At 36.6% G+C, this 23,712-nt stretch overlaps 1 protein-coding gene across 2 annotated transcripts in view; it reads right to left on the reverse strand.

The window, feature by feature from the left end:
• Positions 1 to 11,666: 11,666 nt before the first annotated feature.
• Pka-R1 (protein kinase, cAMP-dependent, regulatory subunit type 1) overlaps positions 11,667 to 23,712 on the reverse strand; it is a 206,930-nt gene continuing 194,884 nt past the window's right edge. For both annotated transcript variants that reach the window (XM_071586465.1, XM_071586455.1), the window contains exons 3-7: positions 21,721 to 21,921; positions 16,526 to 16,745; positions 15,840 to 16,061; positions 13,692 to 13,779; positions 11,667 to 12,078 (exon numbers count right to left, since the gene is read on the reverse strand). In XM_071586465.1, the coding sequence (XP_071442566.1) occupies positions 11,994 to 12,078; positions 13,692 to 13,779; positions 15,840 to 16,061; positions 16,526 to 16,745; positions 21,721 to 21,921 (816 nt within the window). In that variant the 3' untranslated portion in view covers positions 11,667 to 11,993. The remainder of the gene's footprint in view (positions 12,079 to 13,691; positions 13,780 to 15,839; positions 16,062 to 16,525; positions 16,746 to 21,720; positions 21,922 to 23,712) is intronic.

Raw genomic sequence — 23,712 nt, forward strand, 5'->3', positions numbered from 1 at the left:
CCGCTTAATAATGCGTGGTTATTCTCTCAGTTAATATTTACTACGGCTCACATACTGCAAATTCCATTTATTATTGGGATTTTCTTTTGAATTGCGCGTATTATTGCGGTGATTGACGATTTTAATTCATTTTGTGGTATTTATACAGAGCACACGATCATAAGTATTATTTACACTTTATTTTCCCTCCATGTAAATGACTTCATTTTTAAGAAATGATAAATACAAACAGAAGAGTAAATCTGATTTACTATTTATCATAATAATTGCATTCATGTATCTAAAAACAAGGTGCAAGAATCATAAGTAATACCAAGAAACTATTAAAAAATTGTATGGAGAGGTTTTTGCTTAGAATGTAATTGACGTAGGGTAATTATCTATTTTAAAAAGTCAATTACAATTCTTGACTTATATAAATGTAGAAAACTGAATGAAATTGTTCACTCTCTTTGGTTTACTGAATGGTTAAGCAAATTGATTGAAATATACACAGTGAAAACATTGTGCAGAAGGCTGCCATCAGGCTAGCAAGGGGCTTTTCCTGGGTGGATAAAGGGTTATAATATGGGCAGCTGTCTATGATTCCCTATTCTCCTATTACCCTTACCTCTCTGCCTCTCATGTGATGTCTCTCATAACAATGCCCAGAGTACCTTTTCAAACACATGCATGAGAAAATAATGTATCGGGTTTCATCTTTAGCAGACTCTTACTGGCCAGGTTTTGTAAGAATAAAGAATTCCAGTTTCTTTGGGTCCCCCTTCATATGTACTTTTTTCATTAATTTACAAAATAAAATATGTGAAGCTAATGATTACAATTGATCTCACAGTATTCAAGCTTGTTGCATGGGAAACATCAATATATTCTTATCTAGAATTTCAGGCCTGAATTCCTCATATTGCACTATTCTCTCCTCAGTCTATGGCATCTCCCACTCATAATATCCCTGGCAGTCATCAATGTATGTCTCCTGCCTTTAGTTGCCAACAAACACTATCATTCACTTAAAAGATATGGAATAAAAATATATTGTAAAATAATTTTTCAGCTCGAGGGTCATTTATGTCATGTTTACAACTGCGTTTCATGAATATAAGTGCCCACACAATTTAAATACCACGAATCATTAACCATAATGCATGTGATTAATTTAGTTTGACCTTCAGTTTAAACACAGATTGCTTAATTCTGGTCTTCATGATTTAGTTGGCGAAGATTTATTATGAGCACACATCTTTTTTAGTATTTATTTTTCTACCTAAACATTTTCAATCATTTGTTGTTGTGTTCTTATATTTATGTAATATTTAATTTGAAAATGAATTTATTGTTTAATATATTTATTGATTAATAAATTTCAAAAATAGGTCGCTGTAGACCAGTGGGTAGAGCGTTGGACTGCTGACCAGAGGGTCCCGGGTTCAATTCCCGGGCAAGGCACTCTGGGCACCTACAGCTCCACCCAAGCTGTGTGATTTCTTGGGTACCAGGTCTTCCTGGGAAACCATAACCGGTACAGGGAAAGGAACTGGCCCCCCTACCCTGATGTGTGAATTTTCACACCCCGTATAGGGCTTAGTACTGGGTGAACTCTACCATCACCTACTAAACCGACCTTAGGTTTGATTACTGTGTTTTTTTTTATATTTCAAATATTGATTTTGTTTTAAATTGAAATATATTATAACTATGCCTATATGATTCAATTGAATTGTCCAACTAATTTAATCATATCCCAAGAATCATGCTACTTTTCGGACTTGCTATATTTTATGGATAGTCAACAAAACATATTTTCATAGAATTTCTTGCTTCTTACCAGGAACATCATTCATATAAACACCTACTAGTTTCACACTGTCAATTGGTATATGAGTATGTATTCTAGGGATTATTTCTAAATATGGTGAAGGCTTCTATATCAGGCCAGCGTGTTGCTGTGATAATTGCAATAGTACCATTAGTTTAGAGATTAAAAATACTGTGCTCCATTATGTACTGTAGTAAAGTTTATCACTCTATTGTGTGACAGTTATCTTGCCAGATAAATTGCAATACAATATTTTGAAGATCATGTATTCTTGGAGTATGTTGTTTTGTATCATATGATTATCAATATAAATAAATTAAAATGATGAGTGAAAAAATATAAAAAATATATATATATATAAAAATATATATATTAAAATGATTGGTCTAAAATACATAGAAGAAGAGTACTTTTGATTTCCACATTATTTTTTTTTAGTTGTGGTATTTTCTTGGAAAAATATGATTTTAAGAACGTACTCATATATTTCAAATTTGTATTAATTGAATTTTTATGATAAGGGAGGTTTTGATTTATGTTGACGGACATGAAGCAAAAATTATAACTTCCAAAGGACCTCATGAGTTCAGTGTATTGTGCTCATTCCTTTAAATATTTTTATTATAGACCATTCATAAAGTAATTGAAGATTATATGGCATTAAGTTTATATCGACCAATTATGCAATAAACTTCAATTAATTATTAAAATGCTGTCCTTATCTTTCACAACAAAAAGGAAAATAATTTGGAACAACGATGTACTGGCCATATCATGCATTTATGTTTCCAATCATACTACCTACAACAAGCAGCTATGAGAGCATTGATATCCAATATCTGGCATCCATAACTTTTGGTCGTAATTGATGCATTTGCTTAAAAGTTGTCCAGAATTTTTGAATTTACATTCACAAATATATGTAAATATAAGTGTTAGCTTTTCAGGGCCTTATATACCAGTTTCACAAAAATCTAAATTTTTTCTTTCTTTCCTCTGCTGGAATAAGGTCTTGTTGCTGTTATCTTAAAAGAAAGCCTAAAATTTAATTTACCTAAACTGAGTGCCTGCTTCTCTTCAAAAGTCAAGTATACATTTTTGAATCAGCGAAATATCCCAATCCAAATGCAAACCACCACCTTTTTAAATAGCAAGTTTATGTTTCTTTTTGCATATATTTATCAAGACAAGACATCCAGGGAATATAGATAGGAAGGGGGAGGCAGGGCTGCTTGTCAGTTTTTTCTTCATCAACAGAGGGTGGAGGCCATTAGGAGTTAGTACAATGAAAACATGCCCTCAATTTTGACTTCCCAAATTCTGAATGCACAATCTTCAGTACTATTTCACTCTTACTGATAGAATATGTATGTATATGTTACTGATATGTATATGTTACTGTATATATATTACTGAATGTACGTATATGTATGTGTGTATATGTATGTATGAAAATATATATATATGTATATATATATATGTCCCCTCCCCGGACTACAACCTTGACGTGGTGGAAGGGCTTGTGCGTTCCGATGACCCCTAGAGCTGTGCTGGCGGGAGTAATAAAAATTGCTCCTGGTAGGGTCACCCATGCCAGATAGGTCGAAGGTTAGGAGCCAGACGAAAGGTAGTCCACGCAGCGTCTGTTCCTCAGTGAGGCGGCTGCAATGGAGTCTGACCCCAGTGGGGCGGCCAGTAAGTGATGGTGTCACGTTAAAAACACTATTGAGGAAGGCAATGGGAAACCACCTCAATTATCATTCCCAAGAAAAATATGATGGACAATAGAGATATTTTGAGTCCTGGCAACCACGGGGCTCAGCCCAATCGGCCGTGTCGTGCCCAGCAGCGGGGGAGGCAAGGCTTCCGCGGTCGTCATCCCACGAAACCCTTGCAAGGGAAAACCAGCAGCAGCAGGACAGAAGACGCAGGAGAAGAAGACCAAATTAGTTAGAATAGGAACGTGGAATGTTAGGACAATGATGAGGACAGGGAAATTGGAGAATGTTAAGTGAGAGATGAAAAGGGGAAATATAGATATTTTAGGTCTATGCGAGGTGAGATGGAAGGATAGCAGGGATTACTGCAGTGATAAGTATAGAATAATATACAGCGGTGGGGATGAGAGCCAACGAGGGGTTGCCATAGTATTAAATGAAGAGGTAGGAAGAAGCGTAGTCAACATAGAGCAGGTAATGGATAGAATACTACTAAAGGAGATAAAAGCAGAACCGTTGAACTTAGTTATTATTCAGGTATACATGCCACCGAGCAACCATAGGGAAGAAGAGGTCGATAGGATATACGATCAGTTACAGAACATGATCGCGTGTGTTCCTGCAGGGAAACATTTGATAGTGATGGGGGATTGGAATGCGACAGTAGGCGAAGGAAGAGATGGTGATGAGGTGGGGGACTACGGTTTAGGCACGAGGAATGACCGCGGGGAGAAAGCAGTTGAGTTCTACAGAAGACAGGGGTTAGTCATCACCAACACTTGGTTTAGACACCACAAAAGACGCAGGTATACATGGAAAATGCCAGGTGACTCAGGAAGATATCAGCTAGATTATATCCGGTAGGAATGAAAGTGGGCGGGGAATTCGTAAAATCAGTTAGGTTTGCTGATGACCAAGCTTTAGTTTGTCAGTCAGCCAAGGGGCTGCAAGCATTGCTGAGTGAATTGGAAATTCAGTGCGACAGGTATGGCATGTGAATCAATATTAATAAAACAAAGCTTATGCGATATTCTAGACAGAAAAAGGCTAAGCTAAACATTAAAATAGGTGGGCAAAAAATAGAGCAGGTAGAACAGTTTACGTATCTCGGTAGTGTTTTGGACCAACAGGGTCAAAGTAGAAGGGACGTAAGGAGAAGAATTGCGCTAGGCAAAGAGGCTTTCACAAGGAGGAGGGAGTTGATGACAGGGACTTTGAGTAAGGATGTTAAGAAAAGACTCGTAAAAACTTTGATATGGAGCGTAGCTATGTACGGTGCGGAAACGTGGTCATTGAAGCAGGAGGATAGACGTAGATTGGAGGATTTTGAAATGTGGGTGTGGAGAAGAATGGAGAAGGTGAAATGGACAGAGAAGAAAACAAACGAGGAAGTACTTGGTATGGTGGGCGAAGAGAGGGGTTTGCTGGGAGCAATCCTATGGAGGCAGGAAAAGTGGATGAAGGGGGTGTTGACCGGCAGTGGGATGTTGAAGACTGTGATAGAGGGTAGAATGTTGGGCAAAAGAGGAAAAGGAAGGAACAGGATAGGGATGTTGGATGGGATGAAGGGAGGAAGAAAGTACTCAGAGATGAAGAGGGACCTGATATAGAGTAGGATGATGGATTTTGTGTTTTTTTTAGGAGTAATAAAATGTTTGTTTGGTAGCTGTGTCCATCCAAAAACCTACCTTAACCGGTAGATTACCTTAAAAAAAAATATATACTACCTTGATCAAAAATTTCCCGGAATTTATTCAGAAAATTAAAAATACAAGTTTATTCATCTAAATCTATATTGTCCCCTTCAAAGTAATCCCCATCGACTGCAACACACTTATGCCAGCGCTTGATCCAATCCTCGAAACATTTTTTATATTCGGTTTTCGGTATGTCCATCAGTGCTTCCTGCGATTTTTCCATTACTTCCTCTCGGCTGCTAAAACGCGTTCCCCGTAATGGTTTTTTAACTCGATTGAACAGAAAGAAGTCACAGGGAGCCAAATCAGGTGAATTCGGTGGCTGTTCGATGGTATTTGTTGCATTTTTCGTCAAAAAATTACGAATAATGATAGCACTGTGCGACGGTGCGTTATCATGGTGCAAAATCCACGAGTTTTCTGCCCACATTTCTGGTCTCTTTCGGCGAATTGCTTCACGCAAACGTCTCATAACGCCCAAATAATACTCTTTGTTTACTGTCTGGCCTTCTGGCAAAAATTCATGATGCACTACACCGTTGTAATCCATGAAAACCGTCAGCATTGCCTTCTTTTTTGACTGAAAATGACGTGGTTTTTTTGGTCTCGGCTCATTTGGTGAACGCCATTCACTTGCCTGATGTCTGGATTGCGTGTCGTACTCATAAACCCACGTCTCGTCTCCAGTAATGATCCTTTTGATGAATGTGGGATCGGATTCAGCCTCGCAAATCATGTCTTTTGCGACGTCAACACGGCCTCTTTTTTGCATGAAATTGAGGTCTTTTGGCACCAACTTTGCTGCTACACGACGGAAACCCAAATCATTAACCACAATGTCTTGGGCGGATCCATAGGCAATGTTCAAGTCCTCCGCTATTTCTCTGATGGTTAATTTGCGGTTATTGACCAACATTTCTTTTACTTTATCAATTTTTTCACCGACTTTCGATGTCGATGGTCTGCCACTGCGTTCATCATCTTCGATTGACTCACGACCACTTCTGAACCGCTCGTGCCACTGGTAAACGACCGTTTTTTTTAGAGAATCGTTGCCGAAACACTTTTCCAACATTTCCAACGTCCGTGCGCCACTAAATCCGTTTTTTACGCAAAATTTAATACAAGTTCGTTGTTGCAAATTTAAATCCATTTCTGAAATTGTAAAAAATCGCCAACACACACAGAGATAGATGTACTCTTGGCTACGTAACTTTTGCAAATGTCAAGTTATGACACTAAGATTTAAAGGGAATATCAACAACAGATGTACCAATTTAACAAAAAAAACAGAACTCAAATCGGAACGATGCGAGCGCCACACGGTGGTTATTCCGGGAACTTTTTGATCAAGGTAGTATATATTTTTATATATATATATATTTTTTTTAAGGTAATCTACCTTAAAAAAAAAATATATATATATAGTATATATATTTTTTTTTAAGGTAATCTACCTTAAAAAAAATATATATATATATCTATCTGTATATATATATATATATATATATATATATGTATGTATATATTTATATATGTATATATATATATATGTATGTGTGTGTGTAAATGTATATACTTTTTTCTTTTGATGTGCAAATCTGTGCATAATGAATTTGTGTCTGTCTATATATATTTGTGTACATATGAATGTAACTATAAGTTTAATGCCTAATATAATATGTATGCGACGATGGGTTAAATGGAAGAAGGGACCATTTGGTCTCAATTTCGCCTAAATAAAGACCTGTATCCATCTATAGAAGTTTCCAAATTTAGCTGAGGCACTGAATAAAATTTAAAGAATATGATGTAATAAGCATCCATAAAATGGGTGCACTCTGGTCACCTTAGATTATTTTCAGGTTATTTTTCATGTTTCGCAAATTCAGTTCCCATTGGAAATAACTCTCAATATGTTTTACCAATTTTATTAGCACATTAATCTATAAGAGATAAGCGACATACATTTTGCTTATTTGTTAAACAAATACATAATTCAAAAGCATAGACCAGTACATATTTTATTTTTTGACCATGAAAGAGATCTTACCCAAAAAACATGAATTTCTGACTTGTATTATAATACAATCCATAAAAATTTATTCTCAACGACAGCTATAGAAACACAGTTTCAGATATACAAAACAGATATTCTCAAAAAGTATTTTCCTATGATAATAATAATCCAATTTGGTTCAACGAACTTTTAACGATATTTATACATTGGTAAAGTGTGCAGGGTCAACTATTTCTGGGAAAAAACATTAACCAACAGTTAACTACAATGAGGATAGTACAATATAATTTGATAATACCAAATTCCCAGTAAAGTTATTTATTCAATGAACACAGTGAACACAAGTAAAGAACACAGGGGGGGCCAAAATTAATGGCCAACATATACTGTGTGCAGACATTCAAACATACACTTCAACAGATAAAAAAATTTAATTGATTTCTATATATGGCCAATAAATAAATAAATTGATTCCGAATTGTGTCGCTATCATAAAAGATGGTATATTCTTGCTTGAGATGAAACAAGTCTTAGGGCCATGCCTAAGGACAATTTTTTTAGATTAAGGGAAAAATAACCAAAAAAAAAACAGATGTTAAAAATCTGTCTCTTAAATGTTGACGAAAAAAAAAATAACTGACATTTGAATACAGCCAGTACATAACACCAAAACAACAACATATTTCAACGGATTAAAAAAAAAGAAACTATTTTCATTTCTATAAAACCAATAAAAATAAATTAATTCTGAACGGCATCAGTAAAATGAAAGATATTTTTTTTTCTCTCACAAGAGTAGGAAAAGTCTTTGGGCAGTGCCTGTGCACAAATATATTAAAAGAGGGGAACACTTATTAACAAACGGTGAATTTCCCTTCTCAGAAAGCTTATTTTGAAAACAGTTAACACTTGCAGGAAGCAGACACATGAGCCAATAAAAAAAAATATATATATATATAACCAGCAACTGAACTGAATTTCATTATTTTTTTTTTACACATCACACGAAACCCATCATTCAAGAATTTTAACAAACCAGCGTTAAAATTGTTTTCCATATTCAAAAACAAAAAAAATGTCAGCCTCTCCACAGAAAATGCGAGAAATGCCCAACTTGACATTTTTTTTTCATCCAAAAGAACATTTAATCATTTGGAAGATCCAGTTAAACTTACTTCCCACATCAAAACAATCGACACCTTTTAAACCCCATGACATGTATGCACGATTACAGCTAATACGTAATTGTACTCCAGCTCAATTATAAAATGGTAATTTAACAAATTATTACCTACCATTCCCAAAAGGATTCATTTCAGGGATATTTAAAGAGGAACAAAAAAAAATCTTTCAACTGGCTGCACCTGGACTACAATTATTATTTTTTTCCCCCTTTGTCTTAACAAAACTGAGGAAGTTAGAATTTCCACGCACGGACACCCCAGGACGGCGGTTCATAGATAGATCAACTCAAAACTATACTCTCAGACAAAATGCACTTTTCTTCTCTTAAAAAACACTACAGGCTAATGATGCTTACGGATGGGCCTGCCCAAAAAGCCGATTAGAAACCTGTGTTTAGTTCTTGTTAAGAGTGAGCTCAGGGATGCTTTACAAGGGGAAGCCATTTCTTCCAATTTTCACAAGGTAGCATGGCGAGTTGATATATACGGGAATGGGGGAAAGGGGCGGGACTCCCACAATATTCCAGGCAGGGCTTTAGATGCAACAAGGTGATAATCTTAGTGTGTGGGAGGGGAGAGATAGCATTTCTTTTCAAAAGGGGCAAACAAGGTTTACCCTGCTGTTAATAGCATCTTATTCATAGAACATGTACGAAGAAAGTTGTAGCAGAACAGAGAGAGGGGAAGGCAGAGAGGGGTGGAGATGGAGGTATGGAAGGAGAGAGGGAAGGGGAAAGAGAGAGGGATGGGGAAAGAGAGAGAGAAGAAACGGAAATCGAGATTTCTTGCCCGCAAGTCAACTCTTTATATCTCAATATTTTGGTAAATAATACTAAAAAAAAAACTGTTGATCACTCACGCTGCTACTTAAATTCTCCTCCATGAAAAATAAAACCTTGGATTCAATTTCAAAACTTTAACAGCATTTCATTTCTTTGAAAACGAATAACCATTAATATTCTCTGAGTAATACTGAATTTAGAAAAATGAGACAGATTTAAGTCATAATGGCTGTTCAACTTATGTCAACCAATTAACATTTTTTTCACATGGAAATATAACCTAATTACATCAAGCAGGTACCATAAAACAAACAATAGCTTAATACACCTACCATCAGAATCATACAGCATTAAACCAATGAATTTTCAGAATAAGTATACACAGTGATGATAATGACTAAATGATATATGTACACAGTGATTATTATTGATGGTTGGTATAAGTACACGTGAAAAAAATAAGTAAAAATAAACATTTTGGGAAAGTATAACTTCTATTGTGTTATTATTGTGCTAATTTTACATTAAAAGGTCCAAGATTGACCAGAAATAATATATGTACTTGACACAACTAAAAAAGGGATGTGTTGTATACATAATTGTTTGCAATACATGGGATTTAAGAGAAATAAAATATGAAATTAGTACAGTCAAACCTCTTTTGAACGAACTTCTGTAGGAGAGTCAAAGCTCTCCATAAAGGTAAAAAAAAAACTCACGATCCCTATTTTTGTCTGGTAATTGTTGTCATGCATTTTTCATTCTCCCTTGAACAAACTGCCAATCAATGAAAACTTCCATCAAACGATATCATTTCTTGTCCCCTAAGATGACTTTCAACCCTTCCTTTACAAATTTATTAAGGTAGAAAGAAATCGCTTCTTATTCTCGGTTTCCTTGATATGATTTGCAACTGCATGAAAACTCAGATTTTTTTCCCATCAAGCAATATGCAAATTTTTTAAGGAACCAAATCCATGTTGATTTGTCTTCAAAACATGGAATGAGATTGAATGAAAACATAGGATGGCCATACAATATGTTCTGAACAAGGAATATTACTTATTGGCAACATCACGTTACACATGGAGCAATCTACTCCATTTCATCATCATTAATCACCTATTCAATTTTGAAATGATTGCACGCATCAACTAATGACCATTGATAACCAGTTATTACAAACAAAAGAAGTGGAAATGTCAAAAACCTAATCTTCCACAAGTTAAATGCTATCTGAATACCTTTCCGTACTTTTCAAGATTTATCAAAGCCAGGCATTTCAACACTAATTGCAAAGGTCTTCTTTCCAATATATATCTTACAGAATTTTTAAAAGAAAATAATTCATCCCGGAGCACTAACTAGTCATTTAAAAGAGATGCGGCAATGGGATGAAGGAAGGGGATATTGCCAATAAGTGCAAAATATTCTCACAAATACATTTATTAAGAATTTTGAAAAAATTGAAAACAAATCTGACAAAAGCATGATGAGAAAATTCTATCAATCCAGAGAGAAATGCAAATATGATCTACAACTTACAAGAAGGCTAATAAAAGCTACATTCAAATGGTTCTTGAGGACAGGGGGCCTAAAAAAAATATAAAAGGTACCCTCCTCAAAATATATGCAACACTGATGAGTTTACTTCAATGCATCGTCTATATCAAAGAGGCCAATGGCAGAGTAAGTAGACACAGCTTTAGAGAGGAAAAAAACAAAATGATCAAATTACTCTCCCCCTCTGCTGTATTGCAACCGGAATTGAGAAAATGAAACCACTGGTTAGAATTTAGGGTTGTAGTGGAGGAAAGTGGAGGGAAGTGGGGGCAAGTCCACTCACCTCCCCCCTAACTCTCAGGCTCTGCCCTGCTATGACATCGAAGGATGACTCGATCTGCCCTTTGAAGCCTTGAAGGGGGTTGGTTATAAGCACAGCAGCATCCATCCTTAGAGAGTCCGACCCTAGCCGTTCCCACCTTGAGTCTGTGACCTCACAAGATTGGGCCACTCAAACCTAACCTCATATAGTCTGGGACCTCGCAAGACTTGGCCTACCCGGACTTCCATCATGTAGCTATTTCGTCAATCTCGCCCCATCACCTCATGAGTTCTCAATAAACTAAGGGTAGAGCTTTATACTGCCTTTCTTTCTTCCTTAATGCCACAACGAGAATAGGAAACACCAGGAATCTCAATTGCGAAACACATGAGAGAATTTTACCAGCAAAGTTTTCATTCTTTATCTCGTCACAAGTTTTTTTATGCATTAGAACTCGTCAACCTCTGTACAACATTACATCTTTGTACAATAAATTTTTTACCTGGTCCTAAGGAGTTTGTTACACAGAGATTTGACTGTACCTCATTTTGCAAGCATGAAAACTACAATAGGATGTTATGGACTCGTAAGTAAAAAAAAAACATTATGCAGCAAAATAAAATATAAAGTTTAACAAAACAAAATTTATTCTTGTTCTCACATCTGATAGAAATCACGGAACACATGATTCAAACAGTAAACAATGGCACCCAATCATACTTCCAAATCTGATCTGACTCACTCTCCAATAAACATTTATTTTTACATACACGGCAAAAATATTGTATTTGCCTACTCAATTTTTTTTTAAATCAAACCATATATACATATTTTTTTTTTCATTTCTTCATCTCTCTTTTCTAAGCTGCTCCCTCTCTCCTCCTTTTTCTCTGAAAACAATTCCCCTATCAGATGAACTCCTCAAACCCCTTATTTCCTCCTTCCCATTCATTATACTGACAGTAACACAAAGCTGTTATACTGCTGGATATTCCTCTTCAGAATGTCAGCACATGGACCCAGCACTCTCTCAAACCTGAATTAAGGGAAAGATTAGGGAGAATCGAACAAAATCAGAAATGAAATCTTGCCAATTAAAAATTTAAGGCACATCTAAAACTTAGACACAATTACTTTCAAATGCAAGCAGTCTGAGAACAAGTTTTTTTTTCCTTAGACATTAAAAACCAATGGATTTGGACACTACCCCTAACAACACTTTCGAAAATTGGAATTAGATCATGTGATAATCAATGCCCATTGAAATGGAAATGAAGGAACTTACTAGCATCTACTGAAAAGAATGGAACAACAATATAATTTTCTTTATTAGCTTCTGGTTATATGAGATATTCTTTGTTGATGGCTGCTCATTGCCCTCTTAGAGTAGACAGTGGCAAATAAAATTTGGAAGGTCGTTCCCGGAGTTACAGTAATTTTTGACATGATGACCTTTTCCAGTCTGTTTTTTGGGGTCAGGTGATTCATTTAATAGACGTGCCTCACAATTGGTAGCTAGTTTTTTTTTTTGAGGTTTTTTCCTTGAGTTTCTGAGGAGGGATGATTTTTTACCTTTGTTGAGGTCCAGGGAGATTTGAAAGAAAAACTGAACGTGGACAGGTTTACCATTCTTCCAGAAGAAATAAACTAGTCCTCAGAGGCTGCTTCTATTGAGAATCTGTGTGACCATCCACAGGGTATTTAAAAATTGTTCTGATTGTTTTGTATTTTTCCAAACTTTTGGGAGGATTTTTGCTCAACAATTCTTTAACATCACCCACTCCATAAAATGCATCTTGAGGCACAGTTCTTTATGTAAAAACAAAAATTGAGCATGAGTAGGAATCGCTTTTTTTTCATGTCACAGTTTTAGTTCTCCTTTAGGCCTCATGATATTTTGTGTCCATGATATTTTGTGTCCATGATATTTTGTGTCCATGATATTTTCCTGGCTACTGCCCAAAAAAAAGCATATGTGTTGATCTGGGTAGATGTTGGAAAAACTCCCTTTTCAAGGTGCTTTTAGAGGTGTTTCACGAGATTCCAAAATCAGAAGTGTATTGGTTTAAATAAAAAGTTTCCAGTTTAGTGTCCAAGTATGAAACCATTTGATTTTTGTGCACAACTTGCTGTGGACTCAACGCACAATAAGCTACAGTGCCCCATCCTCTATCAGCTCACATATTTTTCAATCAAGGAAATAATGATGTATTTTTCTACGTTAGAGACAGCAGACCACCTTGACCAGGAGAATATCAATGATAATATCAGAATTTAAAAAAAAACCTAAAATATCATCTCGAGTGATATTTCTTTCTAAAGTACACCGGACTGCAATTTTCACATTTTAGTTGATATAAGCCAGGCTTATATATTCCGTCAAGTGAATTATATCCATTACCATAGAAGATAATCTAGAGTCAGGGGTGTTTTAAATGCCATTCTTAGGGAGTTAAGCAGGCAATTAGAAATTCAAAGAACAAAAATAAAGGCGAATGCAGAGTATTTTGATTAATGATGGAATGTTGAAGATGGGAAAGCAAGGTAGGGGGAGGAAAAGAATTGGCATGTTGGTCAGAAATGTCTCAATTAGACTACCAAGTAAAAATCTGCAGTACACCAAGCACTGAATAAAATCAACCAACTTACCTTGCTCTGTCCAACTTAACACATTTCAAGGGTCCCTTTGCAACAACGGTAGCTGCCCGTGGCCTGTCCAAGAGCAAAGCAATCTCTCCTGTAAAAACAATCAAGAGAAAAATTGTTTAAAATAGATATTCATATTAAACATAATATTAGGACCAGCCAGAAACAAAAGAAAAAAAATGTTTTAAAATTAAAGAGCCTATATCTGATTGAAGAAGGACAAGAGAAGGCCTTGATATGACACTTTTAGAAGTACTGAAATCATTTCCAGACATTGAAGATACAGAAAATAATCAAGAATTTCCCCATAAATGTTGCATTTCTCATAATAATATGAAGAATGAGGGAATGAATGGGGCAGGTTTCCTAGACTTGCGGGTTGAGATGAGAAACACATAACCTTGGCATTTCAGATGGAAATTTTTTTCAAGATTAATAAGAATCCTTAAGTTTGTGCAGAGAATTTTCTTCTGCTACATATTTTATAGACCCTGGTTGGAAGATAATGCTGAGGACAAATTAAAGAAATGACATTTGAAAATTTTATATGCTCAGCTTTATAATAAAGCTAACAATAAGAGTAAAAATATTACTGCTCATTGGTCAACAAAAAAATAACCACAATGGGAAATAAAAGGTTTTCTAGCCACAAGTTATTGTGACAGTTTTCAAATCAAAATATAGTGCTATTTCATTGGTCGTACAAAACTCAACATAACTCCTTGCTTAGCATCTTAAAAATTAGTTTCACTTTCTGTACTAACTCAAGGAGTTTCCTAATTTACCATGCAACATTTCTGGTAAGGGATTCATCTGTCTAGGAGGATTCTGACATTAATGTTTCTTTAATTGTTACCAGGTAATATCATCATCTTGCAATGTACCCATACAAACTCTTACAAAACCTCTTTACATTCTTAAAGTAGCTTGGGCGACCCATCACAATGATTGTGTTAATGACAAATAATGCTGAAGACAATGTCATTTTTTCCTGAATGACAGACATATGACATCCACCATTGGGAAAGAATGACAAATGGCATTCTTTCTCAATGGTGAATGACATTCAATTATAGAAGTGAATAACTATGGAATGATACATAGACGGTAAATCCTGCTTCATTGACATGCATTTCAGTTTCTAAATGTTTTATAAAAACCAACATTATTTGGACATTGCATGCCCTCAGGGAAAATCAACCATAACATTACTAAACAAAAAAAGAACTAATCTTTTCAGGAATAAACCATTTCAGGAATAAATATTTTCAGGAATAAACTTCTGTGACAAACAACTTAGGATACTCAAGTGCTCTTTTGCTCACAAATTCTATTATATTGCATTAAATTAATTTGGAAGACAAAGTAAATTTTAGCACCACTCTCTTGAAACGCACTTAATATTAAAAAAATTCCTTGTACACAAAATTAAAATGCATTTAAAATAATAATTCAGACTTTAAATGTTTTGATGTTTGAATTATGTTAAAAACACATATCTTTACTATTTCGATAAAGAGCTGGGTTGAAGCTTAACTATCAGAGACAAAGACTAAAAATTCCAGCTTCCTAATCCCTTCCCTTGGGAAGAGGGCTACCCCATTGCAATAAATTTTTCTCCTCATTCCAGAATTGAAGGGCACTTTCCACTCATGTGGAAGTGTTGTGAGGGAGCAAATTTATCACACATACAAGTAATAACCATCAATGAACTTCGTGCTCCTCAATAAACGCTGGATTATAAAAAATAAACAGTTTTGTCCCCAACTATCCCAGTTCATTACAAACTGTCCAAAAAGAAAAACCCCAGTCTTGTCAGCCAAGAGCTATCAGGTAGTACATAGGTATTACTCTTTAGAACAATCTTAACCTTTGGCATTTGTGAAAATTTGCATAATTACAACACTAAACCATTTGAGACCTAGAAGGGTAATTTTTATCAAAATATGGACTGAAATATACACCCCTTGTTCTTTTTACATTATCCTGCTAATTATTATCTTCATCTTTAATATCACTCCCATTCAGACACCATAGTACTACTATTCACCATAGAGAGAATAAAGAATTGACTAAAGTATGATTTCATTTCCTCCCTTTCATATCCAATATCACATGAGCACTCAACAGCATTGGGCCCTATTAACTCACCAAAATAATCGGATGGTCCCAGCCGTCCAACTTCAACCTCTTCTCCATCTTCAGCACCAGGCGAAGACCCTCCACGCCTCTGAAGAACAAGTGCAGTTCCTTCAACAATGATAAAGAAGTCATCACCAGGCTCACCCTGCTGAACTATGGGCTCCTTGTCATCAAAGGACACAGGTTCAAGGGCATCTGCCACCGTCAACCTTTCCCACTTGTCTAAGCTCTCTGTCAAAAGATTTAATAAATAGATGAAATATTGCGCAGGATATAGACTTGAATCATACATTTATATCTTTAGAATGACCATTAAACAGTGTGAAAAACTGCATCAGGCATCGTGAGGACTAGAGCATCTTACTCTCATTGAAAATATATGAAAGACTTGTAGAAGCAGATCGGAAAGTAAAATTTAAAAAAAAAAATTGCCACCTTCCCCCATAGTATCTACTTTTAAGCTCAACTTTCTTTAAAGAAACAGAAAGGTCAAACTGAATGAAAAGTGTGTCCCCACACCAGCCAGTTTTCAACATTCATTATGGGTTAATTTAAAAAAAAAACCATAAGAATGCAACAACAAATTAATGCAAGTAAAAGACCATTAAAATATCTTCTTATTGGTAGGGAAGATGAAATTACTGTCATTCCAAAAATATTTAAGTGTATCATAAGGAAGGAAAATCAAGAATTACCCAGAATGGAAACACGTGAAAGGAACTCTTCATACATCTTGCGCTTGCGTATTGTCGATCCCATTAGAATTCTTCGATATGAGTCTCGATCAATTCCCCAAAGCTTGACATCTGTTTTTGCCCTAACCGTAGCAGCTCGCAGGGTTCCATAAATAAGTGCCAGTTCACCAAAGCTGCCGCCTTCTCCAATTGTTGTGACTAGTTCACTACTTACAAATACCTTGTGTAAAGAAAGACACAAAGAAGAATCATTAGAAGACACACACATAAAAGGGACCACCGAATATTACTCCAAATCAACCAAAGTATAAACCTTACAGGTTCAAGCTTCATTTCAATAAGCTTTGTATACGAGGGCAGTTCAATAAGTATCCGTGTTAGAAATGTAGAAACCATATTTTCAAAAACATTTTTTTTATTTTTCAACGTAGTCCCCTTTTAGAAAGATACACTTCTCCCAATGTTCCGGCCATTTATTTAACCCCTCCAAAAAATAGGATTTGTAGAACTCTCCAAAATACCCCTCTGTCTCGGCGATAACTTCCTCGTTTGAGCTAAATTCCTTGGTAAAAATTGAGCTGATTTCCTCAGTAACCACGTCTGCCGGGTGTCCTGGTCGCTCCTCATCAAAAACAGATGTTCGCCCACGTTTAAATTTGTTGAAACAATATCTAACTGTGGTCATAGATGGCGAAGTGTCCCCATAAACAGCATCCAACTTTGCTTTTAGCCCCTCGCATTTCTCCCCATCCAAAAACAAAAAGCGAATTACCGAACGATACTGCTCTTTTCCCATCTTAGCGAAAAATCACGAAACACGTCTTACTCGAATGGCTGCCAAATCCAAACTAAACTTTAAATTAGTCTGAAATTTGTTTCACCGTCGTTTGATAGATGGCAGCACATGATGATAACATAAACTTCCTTCAGTAATGCCCTTTGTTGTCAAACACAGGTACTTATTGAACCACCCTCGTATCATCAAATGACAGAAAATGTACTTTTCCACAGATTTTTCCACAGATTTTTCCACAAATTCAGGTGATATAGGCCTTAGGTTATGGTGGGTATAACACATGGCATGATTGCAGTTTCATTTAAATAAGCTTATTGTTCACAATATAATCACTACACTGGAACTTCATTTCACTAAAAATCCACCCCTAATCTCCATTTCCCAGGATACTACACTTTCCCATTTTAATATGAATAAATCATAATCAATAGTAATAATGAGGTTACTAAAGAGAGGAACAATGAATACAACCAGGATGTATTTGTCTGTTTCATAGATTTTGAGGAAGTGTTCGACAGAGAGAATTGGGTAGAATTAATGAATGTTATTGCAAAAAATAGGAGTAGATTGGAGGGATAGGTATATGATTGATTGGAACCGGAATGTTGAAGGTTGTGATAGATAAGAGGGGAGAACATTAGGCAAGCAAGGAAGAGGCGGGAATGTTGGGTGAAGAGGTATGTTGGATGGACTGAAGGGAAGAAGGAAATATGAAGAATTGAAGAGGGACTTACCCTAGTTTGGAATGCCAGGTTGTGTTTTTAATAGGAGAGGCAAGGAAATGTATCATTATACCATTGAGTATCCTTTGTCCGTCCAAAACTAACTGGTACCGGTAGAATACCAATAATAATAAAAACATCAAAAATCTAGTTGTGTCAATTCAAAATAATGGGTCACTTCAAAACTCCTTAATTAAATAAAACTAATCGAGTGGTAAACTGTCATATCTTTGGATTTATGATGTCTTCCAACAGGTGCATTGCTGCATTTTCAATTGTGAACTGCATTTTTCATAAGTTTTCCAAGCAAAGTTGAATAATTGACATAATTTATCTGAAAAGAATGCAAATATGAACCAAAGAATCGTCAACTCATATGGAAAATGTTACAAATCACCATCTCTGAAATGTCTTTCACATTTTAATGAAAATATCAACTAAATCACGAAATAATAAGCACTTTCATTTTGTATAAAATCTTTGGGTGTTTTTGCGGCTATACCTGCACACCTTACCAGCAAGCAAGAGTAGGTGGAGGAAGCAGGGTTGGTGTCCTCTCCGCAAAGGGATTAAAGGAAGCTGGAAGTCAACTTGCACATTGTCATGGAGGGGGGTGCCCTGTTTCACCTCATGGATAATTCCCAATTGTCCCAGTGTGCTTAATATTTTCCCTTAATTTTGCACGAGTAGTAAATTTCATTTGAAGCTACAATTGAGGTTGGTATGACGTGTTCTCTAAGATAGTGCACTTTTCATGTTCTTTGATATGGTTGGAAAAATTCCTCCCCGTCTGACCAACATAGGTTAGCTTAGGACCCACAGGATATTTCATAAACACTATTTTTAAGTTTCTTGTAGGTGACATCTGTTTTTAATAGGATTTTTGACATATTTGAGGGGAACAAGACCCTGAATTTGTCCTATGGAAGTGCATTGGCTATAGATGCACTACCTATGCGATGTTTTGCTGATGAAAGGGATTTAACACCATTTGTGTTTCTTTGCTGGCATCCGTTAAGAGAGATAAGAGTAGTAGTAGTAGTTTTGAGGGGAGGCGACCGACAGCTGAGGTCATTTGCGCCATAGGGGATGGATAGGAAAGGATAAAGGGTGGAGAGAAACCCGGCGTCGGCATTAGCCTACTCTTAACGAAAGGCGCCAAGGGGTCCGCAGCTTAACGTCCCATCCGACGGACGGCGTACTCACTCAAAGTGCCCTCCACAAAGCACCTCAAGCAGGGATCGAGATACCTCTGAAAAATATTCAACACCGCCGGGATTTGAACCCGGGCCCTCTGGGTGGGAAGCCAGTACGCTAGCCCCCGCACCATCTCGATCCCCCGAGAGATAAGAATACACACACTCCGCTGAATGAAAAATAATTTTGTTTGGCACAAATTTAGAGTAACTTAGACATCTCTGAGGTGATCTAGTGGTTTACATTTCCATTGGAAAGGATATGCCTCCAGTTTTAGACAGGAAGGGAAGAGGTTTTGAGCAGCAAATGACATTAACTTGGCATTCAATGGTAGAGTAAGCTTTTGGAACTGTTTCACTAAAAACGCTGAATTAAATATCTTGAATTTGAGTGTAAATTCAGAAAGTTGGTGAAAAATTGAGTTTAATTTGAAGGATAATTTGGGTGCTGGTGTGCACTCATACTGGCCAACACAGGTCTAATTGGCATATTTTTTTAATGCAGTTTGGGCAGGCTGCACATTCTTGGGTGCAGTGGATTCATATTCACCAGGGAGAATTTTTCATTATCCCTAAATATTCTATCGCATGATGATTCGGCAATATTTTTAAAAGTTTTAACAGTGCAGTTTACTTTATCTGCTTTGATGATGAAGAGCCATTTTTTACTTCCTTTATTAGGTTCTCAAGTGTTGTTCCATCTGTTGTTTGGTATTGGGTCTTGATGGCATCTTCTTTATATCTGTTTAGATGATGGTCGGCCACAAGCTGCTGAAGTACCAAGGTGCTCATTGTAAAGGGCCATCTTACACTCTATTATGGTGGATATATACGGAGCACGGGGCATACTTCAGTTCTTTATTAAGTTAATGCCAATATAGGTTCAGGGAGATCAAATTTGGATTTGTTCACATTCTTGGAGAGAAGGTATTACCACTGTCTGGTTGATGGACTATATTTGTTGATGGAACACTACCAATGCATTCTCTTGAGAGATGCAACAGTTTTCGGTCGGTTACTTTACATTTTCTTGCCCTGGTGCTTTGGGATATGATTCCCACTCCATCTTAAAGCACTTGAAATTTGGCACAATGTAGTTCGAATCACAAGTCCACATGTAGCAGGTACAAATAGTAACACACATTAATCTGCCTGAATTCCCAAGGTGCTGGACAAATCATGTAGTTTTGGGCGTGATGCGATGAAATTCGAACGTAAAAACTAAATAATAGCCCTTTTCCAAGAGATAAAATTAAATTTTGAGCAGGTTTCAATGAACTACATCATCTTCAGGTACAGGATGAGTACGAGTACTGTCTTATATATATGTTTCCCTGAGGAAAAGAATATAAGAGAAAAATAACAGATTCTGCCAAATAGGCAGACCTGGATATCTTAAGTAAAAAGTGCAGATATCAGAGCCAATCTATGGCTGCAGTCGATCATTTTATGCAAAAAATTGGATGAGAGGATTCCGTGTGATGTGATCATAAGCAATGAAAAATGTTGGTCCCCTAATTTGGTGGACATGTGCTAAAATGTGTGCTCTCTCTTTCAAAACCTTTCAGGAGACATTCTGCCTCAAAAAACAGGGTGTACGTCACAAAGAGAAGAGATGCAGACCTGCTTGGGTGGCAAGTGACTTAAAATACTAAACTTATGTGATTTCCACATTTTTCGGGCTGCGTCCGCGTATGTCGTTTAAAAGTACAACAGTTTCGCCAGCTATCCTGCTGGCGTCCTCAGGTCAAGGATGAAAAGAAGCTTGTTGTCCCGTCTTATATAGGAAAAATCCGGCGCCAATACCGGGAAATTTCTTGGCCAATCAGGGAACGTCCTCATATTTGCGCGGGATTATTCGTTTCCACGCACTGTGGAGTGGATATCCATCCTCTCTGTTAAAATTTTTTGGCCTTTTAACGATTTCAATGGCCTCTCTGATTATTCTCTGGAAGTATTTTCCTTCTTTCGCTATTATTTTAGCGTCGTCGAAGAGAATAGAGTGTCCAGGTTCACTCCAGGCGTGCTCAGCGATGGCCGATGCTCTAAACTGTTTGGCCTTGGTTGCCCTCTGGTGTTCACTCATGCGTGTTTTCAGCGCTCTGCACGTTTCACCGATGTACCATTTGCCACAGGAGCATGGCACTTGGTACACGCCTTCTGATATTAACGGTGAAATTCCATCCTTGGGTCCGGGTAGGGTGTCAAGACGGGACAACAAGCTTCTTTTCATCCTTGACCTGAGGACGCCAGCAGGATAGCTGGCGAAACTGTTGTACTTTTAAACGACATACGCGGACGCAGCCCGAAAAAATGTGGAAATCACCTACTCATCGCCGCGGAAACCTTCGAACGAACATACTAAACTTATGTCTCCCATTTCATGAGAACCTAGTGTTTCTTGTGCAACTGATTTTTTTATTAAGGTAGCAACATCAGCAACAGTTTTTAGGGAAAAAACCAATACACATATGTGATTACCTCCACCTCTCCAACGTCAATTACGTAGAAATTGTCTCCTTCATCACCCTGACGAATTATTATCTCTCCTGGCAAGAAGTTCACTGGAAACATTGCATCAAAGATGTCCGAACGCTCATTTTCATCCAAGTGTGAGAAAAGAACGTTTGAAGCGATTGCTTTCGCGAGTGCTTCCATTGTCTTGTAGTCCTTTGGAACAACCTGCAAATTAATAAAAAAAATAACATTCAATTAGTAACGTACATTATGTGCACAATCTAATTCAAACCTCTGGTTTAAAAATGTAAAAACTCATCCAATATATATACTTCAATTTTCTCTAACGTAAATTGCTGATTGAAAATGAATTAAACAAAATTTTATTTACTTTGAACACTGAAAATGCACACACAAACCCAATATTCATAAACCAAGTCAAGTGACACATGCATATATAATTTCTTTGACAAAAGTACATAGTACCATTGAGATAAACGAGAGTATGATAATAAAACCAATTACTTTCAGTATATTAACTGCAAAACAATTCACTTCATTTGAATAAAAGCAAAAAATAAATTTCAGTTAGTTCAACACTTTTTGAGAGAAAATGAATGAATGCAGAAAAACTTCAATCACAAACTTATATGGAAGGATATGTGATTCATAGTCAGCAAGAGTATGGAAGGTATAATACTATGACAATCCATTTTATTAATATTTAGTCATTAAAAACATTTCTTTGGCCCTAAGTGTTGAAAACACTTAAAATAATAGTTTTCAAAATCTCCACATTTCCTGGCTTTCTGAGGCTGTAGAACATGCCATAAGAGCCTGCAACTTTACTCAGTGGACCTGAGTAATCCATAGCACTTAGTCATGGCATGATTAAGGCAAGCTTGGCTATTGAGTTTCCTCCTATTCTTATCTAAATCATTTCTTACTCTGGTAAATAAAAAATCCCCCATTAGAGAGTTTGTAATTAGTGAGAAAAACTGCTGGATACGTCAATACACCCTCCCCATGAACTACCACTATGATGTGGTAGAAAGGCTTGGTGTTTTGATGACTCTTAGATCTGCGCAGTAGGGAGCAACGATATTTGGTCCTCGTAGCGTCGGACAGGTTGTAGCAGGAATTTAAGAGGGATTTATTGTAGTGTCAGATATCAGATTGTATTTCACCATAAGAGGCAAATTAATGTATCATTTTGCATGCACCATGGTGTTGCCTGTTTCCATCCAAAACCTCTTTAGCCATTAGAATATCATTAATAATATGCCAAACCATTCTCGGAAAACTCGGACTCTAAACAAGGAAATTCACATAAAAAAAGAATTTTGGTCTCACCAATGCTGGATATTGTTCAGCTGCCTAGTTCCAAGGTAAACAAAGTAAAAACGCATGCAAGCACTATTTGTACACAGTTACCGAAGACTGGAGAAAGCGGCAAGGAATTGATCAGTCAGGTTAATTCACCTTATATTACATTGTGGTCAGATATGGCCTTTCATATGTAAATGGCTGAGAAAAAAAATGCATCTGAAGGTAACAGTTTTTCATAAATGCTTTTACATATCTTCCCCGATGTCTTAATGGCATTCCTTAAAAAGATTTGGAAATTACTCATTCAGCAAAAACAAGTCTACTTATCCCATTTTAAACCCAAGATGAATACTCATACAAAGGTATAGATTACCCACCTATTTCTTCAGTCGCAAATGACTTCTGCTATCAGCCGCCACCCCCAATAACTACTACTACCACTATGGATACCTGACAAATACGAGGGCCGTCCAGAAAGTAACCTCCGTTTTCGCGTAATGTGAGAAGTAGTGGAGGGAGCCGAATGGTCGCTGTATTGAAGCACACAGTAGGTCGGTACGCCTCGATCTGTAGTGGTTGGCAGGTCGCTCCGCTTGTCGTTTGTTTACAATAGCAAGCCAAAATGAATGATACAATTGACATTCCGGCCAAATGGGAAGTTCGTTCAGTGACAGGGTTTTTAGTGAA

This window comes from Hetaerina americana, unplaced genomic scaffold, assembly GCF_022747635.1.
Source record: "Hetaerina americana unplaced genomic scaffold, ioHetAmer1.1.p SCAF_1, whole genome shotgun sequence".
NCBI classification, from domain to species: Eukaryota; Metazoa; Arthropoda; class Insecta; order Odonata; family Calopterygidae; genus Hetaerina; species Hetaerina americana.